At 50.2% G+C, this 24,908-nt stretch overlaps 1 protein-coding gene and 1 long non-coding RNA gene across 5 annotated transcripts in view; one reads left to right on the forward strand and one right to left on the reverse strand.

Annotated features, from left to right (window-relative positions):
• LOC142854145 (uncharacterized) overlaps positions 1-19,526 on the reverse strand; it is a 30,903-nt gene extending 11,377 nt beyond the window's left edge. Inside the window, exon 1 of one of the 2 annotated variants that reach the window (XR_012911294.1) lies at positions 19,447-19,526. This is a non-coding gene — a long non-coding RNA (uncharacterized LOC142854145). The remainder of the gene's footprint in view (positions 1-19,446) is intronic. The other variant, XR_012911295.1, reaches the window with a different exon arrangement.
• On the forward strand, positions 366-6,565 carry LOC142854134 (class I histocompatibility antigen, Non-RT1.A alpha-1 chain-like). Of its 3 annotated transcripts, none has more exons than XM_075979252.1 (6): positions 366-504; positions 3,280-3,555; positions 4,363-4,638; positions 4,772-5,047; positions 5,151-5,252; positions 6,136-6,565. In XM_075979252.1, exons 1-6 carry the CDS (start codon positions 453-455, stop codon positions 6,456-6,458), a joined length of 1,305 nt encoding a protein of 434 aa, XP_075835367.1. In that variant the 5' UTR covers positions 366-452; the 3' UTR covers positions 6,459-6,565. The 3 variants fall into 3 exon arrangements, with proteins under 3 accessions (XP_075835367.1, XP_075835369.1, XP_075835368.1); XM_075979254.1 differs by having other exon boundaries at positions 5,151-5,239; XM_075979253.1 differs by lacking the exon at positions 5,151-5,252.
• Positions 19,527-24,908: the final 5,382 nt, after the last annotated feature.

The raw sequence follows: 24,908 nt of genomic DNA on the forward strand, positions 1-24,908 counted from the left end.
TGCCCGGCTAGCTTTACCCGAAATAATTACACAGACACTGTATTCATTTAAACACCGCTTGGCTCATTTCTACCTAGCCTCTTCTAGGCTAACTCTCACACCTGGACTAGCCCATTTCTTATCATCTGTATAGCACCGGTCTTACCGGGAAGATTCTAGCCTAAGTCCATCCTGGGTCGGAGCTTCATCACGTGCGTCTGCCTGGGAGCTGGGCATGGCGTCTCTGCTGAGGCGTCTGCTCCGGACCTCACTTCCTCTTCCTCCAGGCATTCTGTTCTGTTTACTTCACCTACCTATGTCCTAACCAATAAAAAAGGGCCAAGGCAGTTCCTTTATTAGCCAATGACCTTCCTCCATCACCCTTAAAGCCCGCCCCTTTTCAGTTGCCAACACCCTCCTGCCTTCCTGGTTAAACCTCAGAGACAACGGACGGACAGACTGCACCCTACAGCATGTGGGCTCTTATCCTCTGGTTCCTGAGTTGCCCCCCGGACAGCGGAGCCCGTGAGTTCTGTGGGGAAGGGAGTTTGTGCCGATTCACTGGGCAAATTCAAGGCAGGAATGACCCCAACCCCGACCTCCTCGGACTATTTTGCAGAAGGGCTGCACTTGGGAAATGGAGGTGGGGAGATCTGGAGTTCAAGGCCAGCAGTGGTGGCACACACTTGTAATACCAGCACTTGGGAGGCAGAACCAGATCTCTGTGAGTTCAAAGTCAGCCTGATTTACAGAGAGCGAGTTCTGGGACAGACAGTCAAAGCTACACAGAGTTTCTGTCTCAAAAACCAAAACCAGAGAGAGAGAGAGAGAGAGAGAGAGAGAGAGAGAGAGAGAGAGAGAGAGTATATATCTGGGAGAGCAGTGTGTGCCCTGAACAGCTGAGCCACTATGCGTTTCTGAACTTCATGTTTACTTAATAAGTACACATCGCCCACATTGTAGTTAACATCTGTGCAGATGTGGAGGTCAGAGGACAGCCTGTTTGGATCGGTTCTCTCCTTCCACCATCTGGGTGCTAGCCAGTGATGACAGGGTAGAAAGTGGCCAAGTGAGTACCTGTGGCAGATCCTGCCAAGGTATGCCACCAAGAGAACACGCCACACACAGCAGATTTATAAGGGGAGAACATCCGCAAGTTGGGGCACGAGAGAGGCAGGAAGTCAGGCAGTCAGAGAGAGAGGACTATGCTTTAGTGGAGTGTTCACAAAAGGACATGTGCAGCCCCAACAGGGAACCACGCAGTAGCTGAAGTAGGTGAAGAGGTGAGGATCCTAAGATAGGAGAGAACGGAGGCTGAAAATTTAGCTCAGCTGGAAGCGTGTCTGTCCAGGTCTTGTGGTCCATCCCTCCTACCACAAGAATTAGAAACAGAAAGCTTGGGACAAAAGAGGGCTCCTGGGTGAGGCTCCAGGGCTTTGGGTTCTAGAATGTTAGAGCTGGGGCAACCTGGCTTCCCATCAGCTTTCTTCTATACAGAAAGAAGCTGAATGGAGCCAAGAGCAGTGTCTCCCCTGTGACCATGTAATCCCAGCATTGGGAGTCTGAGGTGGGATTGCTCTGAGCTCTAGGCTACCCAGGGCCGCAGGATAAGACTCTGCCCACCCCCAACACACACACACACACACCAACTATGGTATGTACCTCAGGGTGTGGGTGGCCAGGAAACTGTTGGGGGAGGTTGCTTGTTCACTTCCTGGCCACTCAAACTCACGAAATAATCACACAGAAACTATATTATTTACAATACTGTTTGGCCAATAGTTTACGCATATTTTTAGCTAGCTTTTATATCCTAAACTAACCCATCTCCATTAATCTGTGTATCACCACATGGCTGTGGCTTACTGGGTGAAGTTCCGTCTGGTGCCCGTCTCTGGCACTGACTCGGCCTTCTTTCTCCCAGCATTCACTTTAGTGGTGTCTGTGCCCCCCCCCCATCACAGGCCAAAGCAAGATGAAATTACAGCATTGTGGGGAAGCAGATACAACTGGAATCAGGACACTAAGACATAATCCCCAGAAAGACAAATACTATATATTTTCTCACATCTGGAAATCCAGTTTTAAAAAAATGCTGTGTGTGCTGAACACAACAGTGCACACCCCTCACCACGACAGTGCACACCTCTCACCCCAGCATCTGGGAGGAGGAGGCAGAAGGCCAGCCTCACACAGGGATTTTGTCTCAATAATAAATACGAAGAAAATAAACATGAGATTATATACACCTGTGTGCACGTGCCTTTCTATGATAGGGGATTGCAAAACTAGACAGAAGGAATCATGACAGGGAAGGAAGGAGTCAAGGAGGCAGGAGAGGCAGATCACAGGGATAAAAACAAGCAGCAGAAACTGACTTAACTAGGAGGCTGGAGAAGGAGCAGGCACGCGGGGCAGAGCAATGAGGGAGAAGCCTAGCAGCAGCGCTGCAAAAACAGCTCACTGGCGGCTGCAGAGGCGGCTCACTGGTGAAGAGCACACACTGCTCTTGCAAAGAACGGGAGTTCAGTCCCCAGCACCCACACAGGGCAGCTCACAACCACCTGCAACTCCGCTTCCAGGCTTCCAGGGGATCCGACACCCTCTTCTGGCCTCCATGGTGCCTGTGAAGTATCTGCACCGGCCAGAAGAGGGCATCAGATCGCCCGGAACTAGAGTTCCAGCCATGTGGGTGCTGGGAACTACACTTGGGTCCTCTGCAAAAGCAACAGGTGCCATCTCTCAGTCCCTAAAGTAATCTTTACAAAGAGAAAAAGTGTTTTGGGATGAAGATCAGTAAGAGAGCAACTCTCAAGCACGTAGGAGTCCGGAGTTCAATCCCCAGCACTTAGTAAACAAAATGAAGCCTGTACCCAAACACAATGGTCCATATGCACAGATACTAAGATGAAACCCATTACTCCGTAGTCTAAGTTTTTAATTTAAAACAAACATCTCTAATATGGGAAGAACCAGCAGGGGATGGAGGGAGATCCTGCATTTCCTGACACACACCACATGCAGACAGCTCCCTGGGAGGCCAGAAGATGTCAGAACTCCTGGATCTGGAGGTACAGGTGGTTTGAGGGGCCATGTGGGTGCTGGGAAGGGAGCTCAGGTCCTCTCTAAGAGTGACCAATGCTCTTAAGCACTGAGCCATCTCTCTGGCCCCTTACACTTCGTCAATTCTCGGAATTATCCTAGAGTACAGTGTGGAATTTGGCTCACTTGGCTGGTGGGGCACACTCACCCCCCGACCCTCCATCACTACCTCACACCAAACCCTGATTCCCACCTCAGGACCACACTCTCTGCTGTACGCGTACTCTGCTGTGAGTAACCCGGGCCCGGGAGTCCCTGCATTTTTTGCCACTGGCTTCGTAGATGGCCAGCCCTTCATCCACTATGACAGCATCCGCAGGAAGGCAGAGCCCTCTGTTGACTGGCTGAGGGAAAATCCAAGTTACTTTGCTGATGAGACTCAGGTCTTCACCAACCGGATGAAGATTTTCCAGCTGAGCCTGAGAAACATAGAACAGTACTACAACAGCTCGGGGGCCCAGAGCCGGCGAGCAGGTGTGTGCCTGGAGGGGGTGGGGGGACAGGAGGCCCTCAGTGTCCTGACAGACTGCAGCAATCCATGTGACAGTCATGTGTCCGGAGTCACAGATCTACAAGCTTACATGCAGTACTGAGCATTTGTCCTTAAAGTGCTTGCTTGCAGCATCTCCGGGAAAGCACTCATGGGGGGTGGGGCCTTGTGACTCCAGGCCAGGCAATCTCAGGGACAGCTGACTTTGAAATTCATTAGAGAATTCTGCAGCATAAAAGCTTGTTTTCTTGCTGGTCAGTGGTTGGTTTGGTTCAGTTTCTTTTGTTTTTGTTGTTTGTTGGGTTTTTTATTTGTTTGGTTGGGTTTTTTGTTTTGTTGTTTTTTGAGACAGGGACGCATGGAATCCAAGCTGGCCTCTAATTCACTATGTAGCTGAGGATGACCTGCCAGCACCTCCCGCTTGCAGGGCTCCAAGTGTGTACCCCACCCCACCCCCCAGTCAGTGCTCCGTCTCTAGAACCCCTCAGAGAAGCACTGAGCACAGTGCGTCCTTCACCAGTCCCCGGGAGGTGACGCATGGACTCGGGGCTGCTAGCACAGGAGTCCTGTGGGCTGCGCTCTGGGTCCTCCCTCCCTGGCCAAGGCTCTTTATCGTGACCTGAAGCAGTGCAGGCCTGGCCCCCGACAGAGCTGGTCAGACGACATGATCTAGAACGCGAACACCCTCTAAGGAGAACCCAAGGAATCCCATGGCAGTGAGGGGGACAGGAGCCATAATGGAGAGAGCGGCCTGGGGAAGTCCTCCCTGGCCACTGACACGCTTGCTCTAGGCCCTCACACGCTCCAGTTCACATACGGCTGTGAGATGCGGGAGGACAGGAGTGCCACAGGACACTGGCAGTACGGCTACGACGGCAGCGACTACCTGACCTTGGATCTAGACTCCATGCAATACAGAGCAGCCACGGCCATCGCTGACCACACCGTGCGCAAGTGGAAAGACAATGAGTACTGGCTGGAGAGAGAAAAGAGCTACTTGGAGAAGGAATGCCTCCTGTGGCTGAAGAAATACTTGACCCTCGGAGGAGAGAACTTCAACCGAACTGGTAAACACCCCCCCCCCAAGCCCAGCCCTCCTCCATGTGGCCAGCGGGATGGAGAGGCATCCGGACCCCACAGCCTTTCCCACTGCAGACATGAAACTGTGCTCACCGCCGTCTACCTATCTGTTTACTGCAGACTCTCCCCAGATAAGAGTAACCCGTCACCCCAACCCTGAAGGAGACGTCACCCTGAGGTGCTGGGCCCTGGGCTTCTACCCAGCTGAGATCTCCCTGACCTGGCAGCTGGATGGGGAGGAACTGATTCAGGAAATGGAGTTTGTGGAGACCAGACCTGCAGGGGATGGAACCTTCCAGAAGTGGGCAGCTGTGGTGGTGCCTTCTGGGGAGGAGCAGAAATACACATGCCATGTGTACCATGAGGGGCTGCTGGAGCCCCTGATCCGGAGATGGGGTAAGGAGGGAGTGGGGGCACAGAGCCTATTACCAGGGAAAACAAAAGCCCTCTGGAGAGGCTGAGCAGGGTGAGGCCCTGCATCTTTCTTTTCCCTTTTCAGAGCCTCTTCAGCACACCACCACAGTGCCCTGGAGTGTCCCCGTGTTTGTTTTCCTGGCACTTGCTGTCATCTGCTGCTGCACACTGACGGTAGGAAAAGGAGGTGCGGGTGCCTATGTGGAAGGAGTGCCAAGAGTCAAGTTGTAACTCCTGCCATGGCCCAATGTGCCGACACGCTGTGCAGTAGCAAAGGCTGGGAGGGTCCTGGCTGGAGGCTGATAGGCGAGGCTGTAACCACGACAACTGTCAGAGGTGCCAGCACCAAGGACAGCTGCTGGCACGGCTGCCCCGGGACTCCAGGACCAGCAGCACCTGTGGGAAGTGAGCCTACTTCTCCTGGATGAAATGCCTGCCTTTCTCAGAGGAGATTACACAGAAAGCAGCCAGGCACCCTGTGAATCAGTGAATCTGAGAGAAGCAAGGGATGGAAACATTTTGTGTGTGCACGCATACACATGTGCACATGCATGCATATATGCACAAATGTGCAACTATATGAGAATTACGGCCTTTACTATGTATATGTGCATCTGTTTACATAAGCATGTATATGTGCATCTGTTTACATACGCATGTATGTGCATCTGCTTACGTAAGCATGTATGTACGTCTGTTTACATAAGCATGTATGTGCATATACATTTTGCTCTCGGATATCCTCACAGTTAACTTCATGCTGGCTGTTCCTACAGGTCAGAAGCACAGGTTAGGAAGAGAGGCACTTGGGATGGAGGCTGAAGGGAACTAGTCCTCACCATGCCACAAGCTGAGACTTGGCCCACCATTTATAGGACTCTCCCTTAATGTATACTTTGCCACAAGTACAGCTTAATTTCTGTGGTACTTTGAGTTAAAATGGCATCGTGCACTCATAGAGCCTGGCATTATTGGGAGGTGTGACCTTGTTGGATTAAGTGTGGCTTTGTTGGAGGCAGAGGCAACCATTCTCTTAGAGTCCTTCTTCCCAAATCTCTTTCTCAAAACAGTTTTTGAAGATCTACATTTGCCCTTTGAAGTGCAGAACAGAAGAACCTTACTGAGACGTTCCCTTAGAGAGGTGAACAAGACTAGACAGAAGAAGCCACAACTTTTCTCTGGAGCTGGAGAAGATGGCTACATTTCTGCAAGAAGTAACATCTTGGGCCACAGAAGCGGACGTTCCCTTAGGGGAACAGAGCAGAGCTCAGCTGCAGGGGCGCTGGAGAGGAGCAGGCTTGATATATCCTGTGGGGATACCATCCCCACTGCACCCCAGCTTCAGGTAGCCTGGCTTCCCAGCAAGTCAGGACACCTTTCCCTCCAGGGCTGAATGTTGCTGGAGAGAGGGCCTGCTTGTTCGTCCTGGCCACCCGGCTAGCTTAGCCCCAAAATAACCACACAGAAATCTTATTAATTAAATCACTGCTTGGCCCATTATTTCTAGCCTCTTATTGGCTAACTTTCACATCTTGATTCAACACATTCCTATTAATCTGTTCATGGCCACGTGGCAGAGGCTTACTGGGAAAGATTCGGCACGTCTGTCTCTGGCGGCTCCCTCCTCCTCCTCCTCTGCCTTTCTTCCTTCCAGCATTCAGTTCTGTCTTCCCCACCTACCTAAGTTCCGCCCTATCAACTAGGCCAAGGCAATTTCTTTATTCATTAACCAGGGAAAGCAACACACAGACAGAAGGCCCCCCCACCACCACCAGCTGGGCTGTCCGCCTTCCCCCTCCCACACCAGAAGGCCCTCCTATAAGCTGGGCTGTCCTGCTGAGGCTCTAGGTTCAGGCATCTTTGCAGCCCCAGAGCTGTAACACTCACACCCCTTACAAGAGCTCTCAGCTTGAGCTGAAGAGACGGCTCAGAGGTTAAGAGCACCGACTGCCCTTCCAAAGGTCCTGAGTTCAGTACCCAGCAAGCACACGGTGGCTCATTGTATTTCTATATGGTGTGGCAGCCAGGCTCTGAAGCCATAGTCAGTATCTGAGGATGGACACATAGCCTACCAGACAGGCCTTTGCAACCCAACAAAAGGTCAGGATGTGGTTTTGCTCCTTTCTTTGTAATTTGGAGGATGCCTGATAGAGATGTCAATTCAAACCTGCGTGACAGGTAGTTGTGGACATGACGGAAAGCCATTCACCTGGCTACCTAGGAAACAGATGCTAATATATTTTCCCCTTGGTTAAGTTTTGGTATAAAGACTGTTTGGAGAATAAACGAGAAAATTCTTCAGGACGTGAACTCAGGACTTCATGAGAGACCACTGAGAATCTCCCTCCTGATAAAACCATGTGAGTTGTGTCTTTATTTCTGCGTCTCCAAGCCGGTCCAGAGAGAGATAGCTTATGTCAGGGTCTGGTCGAGAGAAAATAATTTACTGTCCGGGCTAGCACCAGACCCCGACAGCTCACAACCATCTGTAATGAGACCGGGGCCCCTTCTTGCATACAGGTATACAGGCATACATGCAGAAGGAACACTGCATAATAAATAAATAAACTCTCAGCTCCTTCCCCAACATCATGTCTGCCTGCACACAGCCATGCTTCTTGTGTTGTTGTGGGGTATTATTTTAACTGTGTAAACAAATGTGTCAAATACATTTGCTTATGCTGCATTTGTTTAACAATGTACAGATGCGTGTTTAACTATGTAAATAAAGATGGGCTGCATTTGTTTAACAATGTACAGATGTGTGTTTAACTATGTAAAGATGGGCTGCATTTGTTTAACAATGTACAGATGCATGTTTAACTATGTAAAGATGGGATGCATTTGTTTCCCCTCACCTGCCTAAGGCACCTGATCAGGCCAATAAAAAGCTGAATAGTCAATAGCTAGACAGGAGAAGGGATAGGAGGGCTGGCAGGCAGAGAGGATAAATAGGAAGAGGAATCTAGACTCCAGAAGAAGAGAGGACAGAACAAGGGAGATGCTGTCCGGGTAAAAAGCCAGACAGCCAGCAGCTGGGCAGACACAAGAAGCAGTGAGATACATGGAAGGAACAACGTGGAAGGCACAGCCCACCATGCACAGCCGAGAACACTGCATTTCGATAAGAACTAAGACTCTTGGGGCCCTGGCAGTGAGTGAATTACTTTGTAAGACCCAAATATGTCTGTGCATCCTGTGCGAGACGTGAAGGCCCTGAAGAACTGGGGAAACAGCCAGCAGCTCCTCTTCACAGAGGCCCAAGGGAAGGAGAAAGAGTGTGTGCCTGGAAGTGAAGGTGGCCAGGAGCATTTACTCATACTTCACAGCTCACATACAATGTAAGATTGAACCTTAAACCGAATATTGGCTCATGATAATTACACTTGGGAATTCTAGAAGCAGATAAAGGTTTTAGGCACAAAAGAAGACACACACAGCCAGGTGGTGGTGGCATGTGCCTTTAATCGCAGAACTCAGGAAGCAGAGACAGGCGGACCTCTGTGAGTTTGAAGCCTGCCTGGTCTACAGAGCTTCAGGACAACCAGGGCTACACACAGAGAACACACTCACACACGAAGGCATTTTTACATACTAACAAGGTAGAAAACATAGAGCTTTTGACCACTGAGCCATCTTTTCAAGCCCTAAAATTGTACTTTTTTTTTAAGGGCCCCATATCATAGAGTACAAAGGTGACTCTAACCACGCCTCCTATCCCTCATCAGTTCTAGAGATCAGAAGTTTCCATCTGGCTTGCCTGCCTCATCTTATAACAACTGGGAATGAGATGTGGGCCCTCTGCTGAACCATCTCCCTGCCCCTTAACAGTTCTGGTCTCTGCTCACTGGGCTTTTATGCTAACAGGCACTGTTGGGGAATATTATTTTAGGGTGTTGCTTTTGTTTACGTTGCATTTGTTTAACTCTGTGAAGCTGTGGTTCTTTTTGTCTAAAACACCTGATGGTCTAATAAAGATCTGAACAACCAATAGCGAGGCAGGAGAAAGGATAGACGGGGCTGGCAGGCAGAGAGAATGGAGAGAAGGAGAAAACTGGGAGAAGAAAGAAGAGCAGGGAGAGAACAAGGAGAGGAGGACATCGGGGCCCAGCCACCCAGCTACACAGCAAGCCACGGAGAAAGAAGTAAAGAAAAGTATACAGAAATAGAGAAAGATAAAAGCCCAGAGACAAGAGGTAGTCAGGATAATTTAAGATAAGACAAGCTGGCAAGAAACAAGCCAGGCTAAGGCCGGGCATTCATAACTAAGAATAAACCTCTGTGTGATTTATTTGGGAGTTGGGTGGCGAGCCCCTCAAAATGCCAAAAGAGTAAAATATTCCACAACAAGGCATCATGAACTCTGGATCTCATCACGTGTCCTGGCAGCCAGAAGAAACATCGTGGGACTGACTCTCCTGAAAGTCACTAGCTGGTGGCTCCAACAGGCCTTGGCTCGAGACCCAACAGCTTAGCGTGCTCTCTCCTACACCTGCCTTTTCCAGGACACCTCTAGTCGCTGGTCCTTGTTGGTTGGCCCAGGATGCCCGCCCCCTTCATACCCAGAATTCCATCTGCAAATCCCAGTTGCCATGAAAAGTAATATGTGCTGGACCATTTTACGTTAACTTGACACAGGCTGGAGTCATCTGGGTACCATATTCTGCCTATGAAACAGCGTCGAGGGACTTTGCTGCTACCTCTGAATCTCTTAGTCACAGCCGGGGAATGACTATCGTCGGCCTTTGAGGTGGGGACAGACTTATCAAACTGACGCACATGGTGCTGAGCAGAGAGCCCACTTGTGAAGAACTGACATATCAAGAAACCATGCCGGGCCCTTCAAAGAGGTTTCGGGGGAAAAAAACCGACTCTGAGCAAGGCCCTGCAGTGTGGAATTCCCCACGCTAGAGGTCACGGAAGTAGGAAGTCACAGAAAGTGAGCCTTGACAAGCATACGGGCTCTTTGTGTGGTACACGGTTCTCTCCTCCTACCACGAGCGTGGTCAGACTGGAGGCAGAGCCCTGGCTCCACAAACCATTTCGGCAGTGCCCTCTGTGACTGAAAGGCCCTGTCACAGACCCACTTCACATCAAAGGACAGAAACTGACCATGAAGTCGTGGGATTATGTTCCACAGAACAGAGGTGGCCATGTTAATATCAGAGCAAGGAAACCTCAAAGGCCGCTGTGGGGTCGCACGATGGTGATCCCAGCTTTCCGGAGGCAGAAACAGGACCGCCTTAAGGGTACTCAGCCTCTGAGGCCAGAATCCTCCTCACACTAAAGCCAAAGACACTTCTGATAGTACAGACCCAGGGGCTAGGGAACGGCTCAGTGGGGTTAAGAGCCTGTCTTGCTCTTGCAGAGGCCCCAGTGCAGTTCCCAGCACCTGAACAAAGCGAGCAGCTCACGGCTGCCTGTAACTCCACCTCTGGGGAATTCAGTGTCCCACCCTCTTCTGGTCTGAGCATCCTTGAACACGTGTCTACACATGTACATACATACACATAAATAAAAATAAGATTTTAAAACAGTATAGATCTCTGTGCTGTATGAGCACTAAACCCCCCCCCCCAAAAAAACAAAACTCTGTAAACAAAATGCCACCACAGTGAACTGAGCAGCACATCAGAAGACTTACGTACTAGACAGTTATGGCTTGAGTGTAAAGTGTCCCTCACACAGAGGAGCTGGTCTCAGGTTCACTCATGGTACAGTTGAAGGTGACCTTAAACTCTTGGCCCTTCTGCATTCACCTCCCACGTGTGGAACTGACACCCCCATATTGGGCTTTCCCCAAGTCTTTTTTTTTTTTTTTTTTGGTTTTTCGAGACAGGGTTTCTCTGTGGCTTTGGAGCCTGTCCTGGAACTAGCTCTGTAGACCAGGCTGGTCTCGAACTCACAGAGATCCGCCTGCCTCTGCCTCCCGAGTGCTGGGATTAAAGGCGTGTGCCACCACCGCCCGGCTCCCCAAGTCTTAAAACCTTTTCCTTGATTTCTGTCACCATGTCTGCTGGCTTTGCCTTGGTCTCTAGAGACCTTCTGCTTTAATGTTCTAAAAACTTCTTCTTTTCTCTTTTTTCTTCCAAGACAGGGATTATCTGTGAAACAGTCCTGGCTGCCCTCAATGCGCTCTGCAGATCCGCCTGCCTCTGCCTGCCCAGTGCTGGAATTAAAGGCGTGGAATTAAAGGCGTGCGCCACCAGCACCTGGCTAACTCTTGTTCTTGACGTGACAGCTTCTCACAAGCAGGATGTGGGTGCCCCACCAGCACTCGAGCAAGCGTGCTGCCCACGCACACACACAGGCACCACGTGTGCTGATCCTGCTGTGCCCTGGTAGCTGGGTGTGCCTCTGAAGCTTAGAGCCAGGCAGGTATCTCCAATCTCCATTTCCTAGTCTGTTGCTGGGTCTGCTGTTCTACACCACACCCTCGCTACTCAGGAAGCCCAGCAAATGCACAGGCTGAGCCCCTATGGGTGGATCCTTACAATGGCAGCTGAAGTAAAGCTCCCTTAGGTGGTGTCTGGCAGGTGTCTTGTTCACAGTGACGTGATGCAATGAGTAAGAAGCACAGCATGGGAAGGGACCCGCAACATACAAGTCATCCATGTGACACACTGAGAGGGTGAGGGAAACACGATCACTTTTAACACACGGTACAGAAAAGGCTAGAGATGGCTCCTCAGTTAGGAGAGCCTGCAGTTCTTCCAAAGACCAGACTTCAGCTCCCAGCACCCAAGGTGGATGGCTCCCAACCACCTGTAACTCCAGCTCTAGGGGATCCCACTGACCTCTTCTGCTTTCTCAGGCACCTACGCAAGTGGTACATGTGTATATACACACCCATACACACGCATGCACACCCACCCACGCACACACACACACACCCATACACACACACACTTTTTTTTGTTCCTTTTTTTTTAAGATTTATTTATTATGCATACAACATTCTGCCTCCATGTATGCCTTAACCACTGAGCCATCTCTCCAGCCCCCACACACTTTATTTTGAAACAGTCTCACTATGTAGCCTTGGCTAACCTGGAACTCAATACACAGACCAAGATAGCCTTGAACTCATAGTCACAGCCTCTGCTTCCCAAGCGCTAGAACTAAAGGGTGTGCCACCATGCTCAGACTTATTAAATAATTAAGAAATTTAAAAAAGGGAACTGGAGAGATGGCTCAGTGGTTAAGAGCACTGGCTGCTCTTCCAAAGGACCCAGGTTCAATTCCCAGCACCCACAAGGCAGCTCACAACTGTCTGTAACTCTAGTTCCAGAGGATCCAACACCCTCACAGAGGCATACATGCAGGCAAAACACCTAAAATAATCTTTTTTCAGAGAATAAAAAAGGAACAAGGTAGAAAAGTGACTGAGAAAGACATCCTGACACCAACGGTTAGCTCCCACATGCACCTGCGGGAGGAAGCACGTGCACACACACACATACTCACTCATACACTCAGACACATGCACCTGCGGGGGGAAGCACGTGCACACACACACACACTCACTCATACACTCAGACACATGCACCTGCGGGGGAAGCACGTGCACACACACACACACTCAGACACTCAGACACATGCACCTGCGGGGGGAAGCACGTGCACACACACACACTCATACACTCAGACACATGCACCTGCGGGGGGAAGCACATGCACACACACACACTCACTCATACACTCAGACACATGCACCTGCAGGGGGAAGCACGTGCACACACGCAGACACACTCACTCATACACTCAGACACATGCACCTGCAGGGGGAAGCACGTGCACACACGCAGACACACACACTCATACACTCAGACACATGCACCTGCGGGGGGAAGCACGTGCACACACGCAGACACACACACACACTCAGACACTCAGACACATGTACCTGCAGGGGGAAGCACGTGCACACACACACACACACACACACACACACTCAGACACTCAGACACATGCACCTGCAGGGGGAAGCACGTGCACACACGCAGACACACACACACACACACTCAGACACTCAGACACATGCACCTGCAGGGGGAAGCACGTGCACACACACACACACACACACACACACACACTCAGACACTCAGACACATGCACCTGCGGGGGGAAGCACGTGCACACACACACACTCACTCATACACTCAGACACATGCACCTGCGGGGGGAAGCACGTGCACACACGCAGACACACACACACTCACTCATACACTCAGACACATGCACCTGCAGGGGGAAGCACGTGCACACACACACACACACACACTCATACACTCAGACACATGCACCTGCAGGGGGAAGCACGTGCACACACACACACACACACACACACTCATACACTCAGACACATGCACCTGCAGGGGGAAGCACGTGCACACACACACACACACACACACACTCATACACTCAGACACATGCACCTGCAGGGGGAAGCACGTGCACACACACACACACACACTCATACACTCAGACACATGCACCTGCGGGGGAAGCACGTGCACACACACACACACACACACACTCATACACTCAGACACATGCACCTGCAGGGGGAAGCACGTGCACACACACACACACACACACACACTCATACACTCAGACACATGCACCTGCAGGGGGAAGCACGTGCACACACACACACACACTCATACACTCAGACACATGCACCTGCGGGGGAAGCACGTGCACACACGCAGACACACACACACACTCATACACTCAGACACATGCACCTGCAGGGGGAAACACGTGCACACACGCAGACACACTCAGACACTCAGACACATGCACCTGCAGGGGGAAGCACGTGCACACACACACACTCACTCATACACTCAGACACATGTACCTGCAGGGGGAAGCACGTGCACACACGCAGACACACTCAGACACTCAGACACATGCACCTGCAGGGGGAAGCACGTGCACACACACACACACACTCAGACACTCAGACACATGCACCTGCGGGGGGAAGCACGTGCACACACACACACACACACACACACACTCAGACACTCAGACACATGCACCTGCAGGGGGAAGCACGTGTACACACGCAGACACACACACACACACACACACTCATACACTCAGACACATGCACCTGCAGGGGGAAGCACGTGCACACACGCAGACACACTCATACACTCAGACACATGCACCTGCAGGGGGAAGCACGTGCACACACACACACACACTCACTCAGACACATGCACCTGCGGGGGGAAGCACGTGCACACACGCAGACACACACACACACACACACACTCATACACTCAGACACATGCACCTGCAGGGGGAAGCACGTGCATACACGCAGACACACGTAATAATACACTCTGACATACATGACTGCTCAGACCAGCCAGCAGTCTGCAAAGCCAGGTATTTACACATGAAAGATAGCACTGAACCCTGACGCTGTGTTTTTATTTCTTCTGGTTTTTGAGACAGGGTCTCTTGTAGCCCTGGCTGTGCTAGAGCTCACTATGTAGACCAGACTGGCGTCAAACTCATAAGAGTGCAAACCTGCATCTGCCTCCTGAGTGCTGGGACTAAAGACAAGTGCCACAATGCTTGACTATGCTGTGTTTTTACAAACTAATTCAAAATGGATCAAAGTCCTAGAAAAGTAAAACTATAAAGTCGTAGGGGAATCTCTGTGAGTTCAAGGCCGACCTGGCCTACATAGTGAGTTCCCAGACAGCCAGGACTGTCACACAGAAGAACCCTGTCTTGACAGACAGACAGATAGACAAATGAAATAAGACTATGAAGTCTTTAGAAGAAAACATGGAAGGAAAGATATGGTGACCCATGTGGTAGTGGCCCAGAGTGGCCATAGTAAATACCAATTATCAGCTTGATTGGATTAAGAAACACCTGGGGGGCTGGAGAGATGGCTCAGCGGTTAAGAGCATTGCCTGCTCTTGCAAAAGACCTGAGTTCAGTTCCCAGCACTCATGAAGGGCAGCTCACAGCAGCCTGCAATTCTGGTTCCAGAGAATCTAACGCCATCTTTTGGCCTCCACTGGCACTGCAGGCACATGGTACACACACAGACAGGGAGGCAAACACTAACAAGAAATGGGAGTTTCACACAAGGGCTGCCTGAGGCTACCGGGCGCTTGTGGGAGACAGAATCGAGAGGTTTCTCTTTAACGGGTACAGAGTTCAGTTTTAGAAGGTGAAGAAGTTCTGGGAGCAGACAGTGGGAATGGTCACACAGAGACACGGTGGACTTACCGCCACTGACGTGTGTACTAAACTCATTAATCTGAAGACGCGTGTTTATTATTTAAAGTACTAAGATAGAGAGCTACCATCGATCATTGTCTTATTTTGTACAGCTGATACATCTGCTAGGAATTTGACACAGGTGCCAGGTGCACACGTGAAGGCAGATGACAACTTGTCCACAGTGTGGGCACAAGAGACTGAACTTCTATCAAGACTGGTGACGCGTGCCTTTGCCCTCGTTCCCCAGTCGTCTGTTTTCTCACTTCCATTTAAGCAAACCTAGGAGTCAAAGGACAGCAGGAGACGGGGATGTCCCTGCATAATATAGTCTACAACATAGTGATTTAGGGAATTACTCAGCATCAAGAGAAAAGGAAAAACACCAGGGAGCAGAGGTGCGGCTCTCCTCACAGGGGTTTGGGGCCCGTGCCACTCACGATGCCAACCACAGTGCCCTGGTGTTCACCCGCTGCCTCTGCACCTGCCGGGGATCCTGACACGGTGACACAGACTTGCTCGCTCCCTCCTCTCCCCCACTCCGCTGAAGTTTTCCACTACTAACAGTGCCAGGCATAGGATACTGTGACTATGGTGACATTACAGTGAACTTCGTGGGTTAAGTCAGGAATTCCCGAGTGTCTCAGGCACCGTTCCATTGCTGTGAAGAGACACCATGACCAAGGCAACTCATAAATAAAAGAACACCATTAACTGGGGGCTTGCTTAATTTCAGGGGGTGAGAGGCAATTATTGCCACGATGTGCGTGCAGGCAGACACGGTGCTGCTTCCAGCTGAGAGTTTTATGTCATGATCCACAGGCAGGACCGGGAGAGGGACACACACCCTCCAAGGCCACACCTTCAGCTACTCAGCTGAGCCCGTGGGCCATTCTTTCTCCAACCACCACAGAGTGATGCAGCCAAATGAGTAGATTACAGGTCGGAAAATACCTATGAATGTGTCCATTGCTTTTCTAAGTACTGACACAAAGTGCCTCAGAAAAACAAGGAAAGGTTAAAAACAAAAACAACCCACCATGGAAGAAGTGTTCCTCCTGCCTCACCCTGAGAAGATGCAGCCCACCACAGCAGGGAAGGCAAAGCACCGTCAATCAGGAAGCACAGAGTGATGAGCGCTCCTGCAACCCAAGCCCAAGGGAGCCGGCTAATCCAGCAAGCCTGGCTGGCCCAGATGCCCCCGCAGCCTCAAGCCTCTGCCGCCCCAGCGCTGGCTGGGATTACATGCGGCCACCATGCCACGTTTTTCACATGGGTTCTGGGAATCTGAAATCAGATCCTCATGATAACAGAAAAAGCATTTTTGCTGACTGAACTATCTGCTTGGCCCCAAATTTGCTCATTTATGTGATAAATAAAACTGCAGGGGCGGGGCTGGAGAGATGGTTCAGAGGTTAAGAGCACCAGCTGCTCTTCCAGAGGTCCTGAGTTCAATTCCCAGCAATCACATGGTGGCTCACAACCATCTGTAATGAGATCTGGCGCCCTCTTCTGGCCTGCAGGTGTACATAATAAATACATCTTAAAAAAAAAAAAACTGCAGAGACTGAACATGATCTGCAAAGGGACAATATAGACAAAGACTCCCCCCAGCACAGAGAAGAGCAAAGTGGGGTGAGACAGCCGAGGTTCTGAGCGTTTGCTGCTAGTAGGCCAGGTAGGTGTGGGGGTGCATCCCTATAAACAGATCCCTGAGAGCTGGGGCAACCCTAGGTTACATGGTGAATAAGTGATAATTCTGGCAGAAATAACCATTTAAGACAGGAAGCGAGACAAAACAGGCATTTCTGTGAAGACACATTCAAAGAAAGATAAAATCAAAGCTGTGAAAGACTGGTTGCTTCTCGCCAAAATTCTGGTCAGACATCTTTCACCCCCAGCAGGCTGGACTGAACAGTGACAGGACTGTGCTCTGAAGCGCCCGCCAGGCCTCTGCCCCTGCCACCCAGGCAGTCTGACCTGACCCCAGACCTGTCAGAGGCTGCCCTCTAGTGGACATTTTGCTAATTCAAGACTATCTTCTTGCACTTTTTCCTTGTTCTTTTTTTGGTGTTTAAGACAGCCTCTCTCGAGGCTGGAGAGATGGCTCAGCGGTTAAGAGCATTGCCTGTTCTTCCAAAGGTCCTGAGTTCAATTCCTGGCAACCACATGGTGGCTCACAACCATGTGTAATGAGGTCTGGTGCCCTCTTCTGGCCTGCAGGGAGGCATACACACAGACAGAATATTGTATACATAATAAATAAATTAAAAAAAAAAAAACCAGACAGGTTTCTCTGCGCAGCCTTGGCAGTCCTGGAAGTCACTCTGTAGGGCCAGGCTGGCCTCAAACTCAGAGATCCACCGCTGTGTGCTGGGATTTCAAACCTTACAGTCTCCATCTTTACAAGTCCCTTGACCACCCGGGGTCCCAAAGTCAAGAACAGTGTACAGCGACCGCCGCTAGGCGGCACCAGACTGCCTGGATTTGTTAACCTGCACCACAGGCTGGACTTGCTGGCACCCCCCAGTGGTACAAAATTAGTGGGGTGCCATCACTCAACCCCAGCAGCTTCAGTGGCAAAACCAACACCATAAACCATAAGAAAACGTAGGACGGGGTGGACCCCACTCTCTCGCAGCTCTCAGGAAGCCAGGTGGGAAGGGTCATTAGGAGGTACGACCAAGATGTTCAATACGGCAACCGTTTTATCAGGGCATCCAACCAGAAAACACTCTGGGCTGCTGTAACTATATGTCCTTGCCAGGGCCTATCACCACATGGACCTTAAAAGTGGAGGTGACAGATGTGGTGGGAGGGGGCTGGTCCCTCTCTCCAACCAGAGTCTCCTTCCAAGGCATCCTCATTAACAGCCTAGCAGCAAAAAGAAGTGTGGGGATGGGCCTGGCACAGTTAACCCCTGTAAGCACCTGTAAAGCAAGATGTTCCCTGAAAGGGGAGGGAGGGAGCAACAGGCCAGGTTCTCCATCGGTCTCCTTAGCAGACCAGCACAGCATCACCAGCACTGCTAGGTAAGAACCCAGGTCTAGCTCGTAGCTGTGTCTGCCCAGTGGCCATAAACGGTGAAGGGAGCATGGTGGTGGCGCACACCTTTAATCCCAGCACTTGGGAGGCAGAGACAGGTGGATCTCTGGGAGCTTGAGGCCAGCCTGGTCCACAGAGCCAGTTCCAGAACAGCCAAGGCTACAAACAGAAACCGTGCCTCAAAAAACAAAAAAGTAAAAACAAATTTGTTCACATTGCATTTTAAAAATGCCCCTCCCTTTCCTATTTTTACAGTTAAACAGGTTGTGAAAATACCTTTTCACAATGCATAGAGTGTATTTTGTTCATATCCATCCCGCCATGCCCCCCACTCCTACTGGTCACCTCTCTCTTTTCATTTTTTTTTCCTTTCTTCTTTTTTATTTTTTCTCTTGAGACAGGGTTTCTCTGTGTAACAGCCTGGTCACTCTGTAGACCAGGCTGGCCTCAAACTCACAGAGATACACCTGCTCTGCCTCCCAAGTGCTGGGATTAACATAGCTGGGGTTTTTTTTATTTATTTATTTTGGTGGTGTTTTTTTAATTTTGTTTTTGGTTTTTTTTTTTTTTTTTTTTTGAGACAGGGTCTTACTATGTAGCCCTGGCTGGTCAGGAACCCGTAGCCTCACACAGCAATCCGAAGGCGCCCTCCATCTCCACTCTGAGGTTAGAGGGGCCGGCCGAGCGGTCCCGGCAGTCGGCCCGCCCCTTCCTCTCTGCTGTTTTCAAACACAAGCCATCACACTCCGCTATCTCACATGATTTCTACGATCTGCTTCCCAAGCGCTGGGCTACGAGGCAAACCCTTCACCGACCGAGAAGCCCCCACCCCCACCCCCGCCGCCCGAGACAGTGTACTCTAAAACGCCATGTTACATACTTCAAAGACCGGCAAGTCTGACAACTAGACCTAAAAAGGGGGGGAAGCTGGGGAAAATGAAAACCTAGGCCGGGAGAACAAAATCAAAAGTTCTAGAGAAAGCGTTCCAAGTTGGAAAGCTTTGAGGTCTGTACTCCTTCCTTGTTTAGATGACCAAAGATCCAGACAAGAACCGATTTTAAAGCTTGTTTTGGCTTACCGTTTAAGACGGGACGCACGGAACTCGCCACGGCCACCATTCCAGACCGAAGCTGGCCTCACCCCACTCCCCAGCGACCTACTTCCGTCGGCGTGGCTCCACCTACCTACTAAACGTTCCGCTAGACGGCTACCCGCGGGGCTCAAAGTTCTAAAGACGTGAACCTAGTGGGGACCACTTCACTCTGAAGATAGGCTGTTTGATGGTATTAGAAATTAACTCTAGCTGGGCGGTGGTGGCGCACACCTTTAATCCCAGCACTCGGGAGGCAGAGGCAGGCGGATCTCTGAGTCCCACGCCGGCCTGGTCTATGTACATGCATGCAGGTCTCTATGGGGTACATGTGAGTGCAATTGCCCACAGAGATCATCTGTGTCCCCTGGAGATGGAACCACAGACAGTTATAAACCAACATGGACCAAACCGAACTCCAGTTCTCTGGGATTGCTGAGGCATCTCTCCAGCCACTACATACATAGCCTTGGCTGGCCTGGAATTCGCTCCGTAGACCTGACTAGCCTCAAACTCCAGAGATCCAACCGCCCCTACTCTGTACCACCACAGCTGGCTTTTTATTATTTTACCTGTATGTGTATCTGTTTGTCTGTCTTTCAGTATACACGTGTGAGGGCAGTTGCCCACAGAGTCCAGAAGGAGTTAGATCTTCTGAAGTTGATGTCACAGGTAGTTGTGAGCTGTCTGACCTGGATGCTAGGAACCAAACCCAGGTCCTCTGCAAGAGCAGGTCCTTTTTTTGTTTGTTTGGTTTGGGTTAGGTTTTTTGTTCTTTTGTTTTGTTTTCATTTGATTTTGGCTTTTTTGTTTTTCCAAACGAGGTTTCTCTGTATAGCCCTGGCTGTCCTGGAACTCACTCTGTAGACTAGGCTGACTTCGAACTCACAGAGATCCGCCTTCCTCTACCTCCCAAGTGCTGGGATTAAAAGTGATGGCCACCCCCACCCAGCTACAAGTAAGCCCACTCTTAACTGCTGAGTCATCTCTCTAGCCCTATTCTTCAAAATTAAAAATTAGAAACAGGCCAGGCCGTGGTGGCCCAGGCTCCAAAGCTGCAGAGAAACCCTGTCTCAAAATACAAAAACAAAAAACTAGAAATAATTCCCACACTATTCTACTTTTTACACTACCACAAAAGAATCCTGAGCTTTATCTCTTTAGTGCCATTTTTCCCCCGAGAATCAGAAGGTTCTCACACTTCAAGAGGATCTGAACTGGGGTTACAGGCCGTCGTGAGCCACCTTGTACCCGGGTGCTGGGAATCAAACCCAGGGTCTCTGGAAGAGCAGCCAGTACTCTTAACCACTGAACTCCCTTTCTATCCCCAAGATAATTTTTTTTAATTTTCCCAAACTTTGTTATGTTATCATTCAAGTTCAGTTTTAATATTAAATCAAGTCATTGAAACCTGCTATGAATAGAAGAATGAAACGTTTAAAAGCAGTAGCAACCCAAATAACTTTCATTTGTTTTATGAGATAAGGTTTTGTTATTTTGCTCAGAATAGCCTGCAGATTCACAGCAATCCTCTCCTCTCGCCCCGGAGTGCTGCGTTTAAAGGCAAACACCACAGCCCTGCTCGGACAAACTCGATCTTAGTGTTTCCTCTGCGCTGCCATGACGCATCTTCACCAGCAGGTGGCACTGTAAAGTCGCGGGTGCGGCAGGAAGACCAGGCTACTGTTGCAGTTACTTGTCACTACTTACTGATAGATAAATATTTCAACACATGGCTGAGCTGTACTTCCACACAGCTGGTTACTGTCCTAAGTGGGTACTGGGAACCCTGGACTGCTGGCCTTCTCTCCGCCCCACAATCAAATTCCTTGACAATTACATCCCTATTCCAATGCCTGTACCTCCATCCACTGATTATTACGTAGTCTTCTGATATCTGGACCTCTGAGCCCACGTCTCCAATGCATCCATTGCACCACAGTGCTCAAAACCTCCCCCCATACCTGTGAGATCATCTTCAACATCTTTCTCTGGTCACTCTCCCCTCTCCAGGGCATTCCTGGTTTTCTCGAACTGGCTGGATCCTCCCCCCAGATGGGAAGTAAAATGACTGTTTCTGTCCCACTTTCTTCCTGGCCAGGTTCTTGGCTCACACTGCACTCTAGGTGACCCTACTCCTCTCCTCCCGCCTCTCTGTCTTTGGTACCAAATATCTCCAGCCATTGTCCTGGACACACGCCCCCCATTGCCGAGTCAGAAGCACCATGTAGGCTCTTGACTTACTCTCCCACCCAGCCACCAAACAGACACGCACACCGCAGAACAAGATAACAACCTGCCCTTCCACCCTGAGCATGCTCACAATTAACTGCCTTCTTTCCACTGGTTCTGGTTCAGCTTCCTCCTAGGATGGCTACAAAACATTCAGTCGGGCTTCCCTTCCCAATCAGTGTCTACGCTGCAACCACGGTGGTCTAAAGCCAATTAATTCTCTGCCTTTTAGTCAAAGGGTTACATTTTTAATTGTGTTATTTATTTTTGCAACAGAGTCTCATTATTGTGAAGCTCTGGCTGGACTGGAACTCAGAGATCCTCTTTCCTCTGCCTTCTAAGTGACACAATTAAACAATGAAAGGCGTGCCCATCACACCTAGCTCCAGGGGCTAGAAAGCATCTTTTCTGTAGCTGGAGACCCCCGCCACCTTTCCCACCTCCCCTGCACTCACTGCCCCCTGCCTTCTCTTCTGTAATTTCTCCACTTTCTTCACCTCCCGGCTTTGCTGTTTGCACCACACTATATGGAGCCTTATTCTCCTCCCTCTCTGTTGTACCCATGGCTGCCCTCTTCAGTTCCGTGTGGGGAGCCTGGCTGCTCCCTCGGGAGTTCCCACAGCGGTCCTTACCATGAACAGCTGGCTTTTCTCAGCCTGGTGTGAGTGCTCTAAGACCCAGCTTCCAGAGCACAGAGATGACCACACCAGCCAGAGGAACTGAGTTCAGACTCCCAGCACTTCTGTAAAAAGCCAGCTGTGGCAGGGTGCGGGTCAGGGTGCGGGTTAACCGAAGCACTTCAGAGACTCCCTGGAGCTCAGTGGGCACCCACTTTAGCCAATCAGTGAGCTCCAAGTCCAGGGAGAGTCAGTCCTGGTGTCCCAACACTTCCTGATCAGGACCCCAGGGGGTCTCCTACCACTCTTCTCCAAGCACTTACCACATTTTTTTTTAAAGTTGTGTTTTAGGAGCTGGAGAGATGGCTCAGAGGTTAAGAGCACTGGCTGCTCCTCCAGAGGTCCTGAGCTCAATTCCCAGCAACCACATAGTGGCTCACAACCATCTGTACTGAGATCTGGTGTCCTCTTCTGGCCTGCAGCTGTACATGCAGACAGAACACAATACATAAATAAATAAATCTTTTTTTTTAAAGTGGTGTTTTACTGCTTTCTTCACCCAATAAACCACGAACTCCACAAAGGGCCATTTTTATCCTTTTTACCAACTAGCAGTGATTGGCGGGCACTAATTGCTCAACAAATGTTCACTGGGTAAACTAGCCCCTGGGGTTTGCAGTACTCTTCACCTAGCTGTGATAGTTCCGTGACACGTGACTGTGTTAGCAGTGATGTCTTGTTGCTGTGTTCTGCTGGAGTTAAAACACTTATTCAAAACAGTTTTTCGTCCCATAACTTCCGACAAATAGTTTTCAGCTTTTCTTGATTGCATCGTTGGCTCTGAGGCCGGATAACTGAACTCACCTGGGCCACACATGGCTGCTTCAGAATGAGAGCTGTGGAAACAAAGTTCTTGCATTAATGAGACTCGATTATTCTGCTAGCCTGGCTAGTGGCAAGCCAGAGCCCCAGGTCACTATGGCCCTACTTAGTGGACCCAAGTGAGAGGGAGCAAGGAAGGCTCCCGGCATCTGAGCACGGACGGAAACTGAACAGCTGACCTAAGGCATGTCTTCCCTTCTCCCTACCTGGCCGTCCCTAAGGCATGTCTTCCCTTCTCCTTACCTGGCCATCCCTAAGGCATGTCTTCCCTTCTCCCTACCTGGCTGTCCCTAAGGCAGCTCTTTGCCTGGTATGATTTTCCTATAAAAATGAGCAAGTCACTGATAGTGACTGAGGACACATGTTCCACGTTTCTTTGGAACTGAGTTCCTTTTAGATCTATGTGAATTCAAAGACAGCCTGGTCTACACAGTGAACCCTGGAGTACGTAGTGAGATCCAACCTTTAAGACAGTACTGGCTCCTGAGAGGTCTTCAGTTCAAGTCCAGCGAGCTCCCAGTGTCCACTCCATCCCAGCCTAACCCACCAGAATGCCCCTGGTCAATCTTAGGAGCCAACAGAAGACAGCGAGCAGGAGCGAGGGGAAAGGGACAAACAGAATTCTGATGTTTTGTTCTTTCATCTGTGAAACTGAGGAGTCCTAGATAGGAGACTGGGTTTTTTTTTAGCTGGGCTTTTCCTCTTTTCTAGCACATTCTGAGTGACCTTCATGCATGTTTACATGCTCTGGTTCTAACTCTGTAACAGCCGCCAGGACTCAGGTCCACGTTTGAGCCACTAAGCCAGGAAACATGGAGGAAGGTGTGGCTCGAGGCCTCAGCCTCTTCTCGATGGAGGTTCCCTTCTCTTTGGTTGGCAGATCAGTGCTGACATTGGAGAAAATGCTGCTGTCCCCAGGACCCGAATGGGAAGCCAGGCCTGTGGTTGGTCCGTGCATGCCACCACCCTACCTAGACAACAATGTGGGTGCCCCCTCCCTTTTCACCAAGAGTTCTGCCTAGGGCTCTCAGCTCTGCAGGAATAGAGAACTAAAGACCCACGCACCAATTTCTAGCTGAGGTGTTAAACAGTCTGAGCTCCATCCCCAAACCAGAGAGCTCAGGAAATGGTTCTGTGCTGTCTAGCAATTCGCGCTCCCAGGCTTTTATTTGGTTTTATGATTTGTTTTTAATGCATTGGTGTTTTGCCTGCATGCATGTCTATGTGAGGGTGCCAGATTCCCTGAGGCAGGAGACACACAGGTGTGAGCTGCTATATAGGCGCTGGGAATTGAACCCACGTCCTCTGGAAGAGCAGCCAGTGCTTTTAATCATTGAGCCATCTCTCCAGCCCAGCTCTCAGGCTCCTAATGAAACTTGACATTGTACTCAAAGGGCTGATCTGCTCAAACTGAGTGTGCACAGTTGCTCACTGGAAACTGAGTCTTCACCTGTACACACTCACTGACACTTTCACAAGTGTTTTGCCACACTTATGTCTATCAGTCAATTCCAGAATTGTACTCTGTGAGTCCCCAGGATTTGGAGAACCTGGCACACCCATCTTAATCCAAAAACCTGTGTTCCATGAGGTCTGGATCTCTCTCTTGGAGACACACCTGTGGTTACTTCCCCCCAAAATCCCTGATATGACCAAGGTCAGGCAGTAGGGGGCGCTCCAAGGCTGGAGGACTAACTCCAGGGGAGCCGGTGGGGATGT

This window comes from Microtus pennsylvanicus, chromosome 7 (assembly GCF_037038515.1).
Source record: "Microtus pennsylvanicus isolate mMicPen1 chromosome 7, mMicPen1.hap1, whole genome shotgun sequence".
In the NCBI taxonomy this organism is placed as follows: domain Eukaryota; kingdom Metazoa; phylum Chordata; class Mammalia; order Rodentia; family Cricetidae; genus Microtus; species Microtus pennsylvanicus.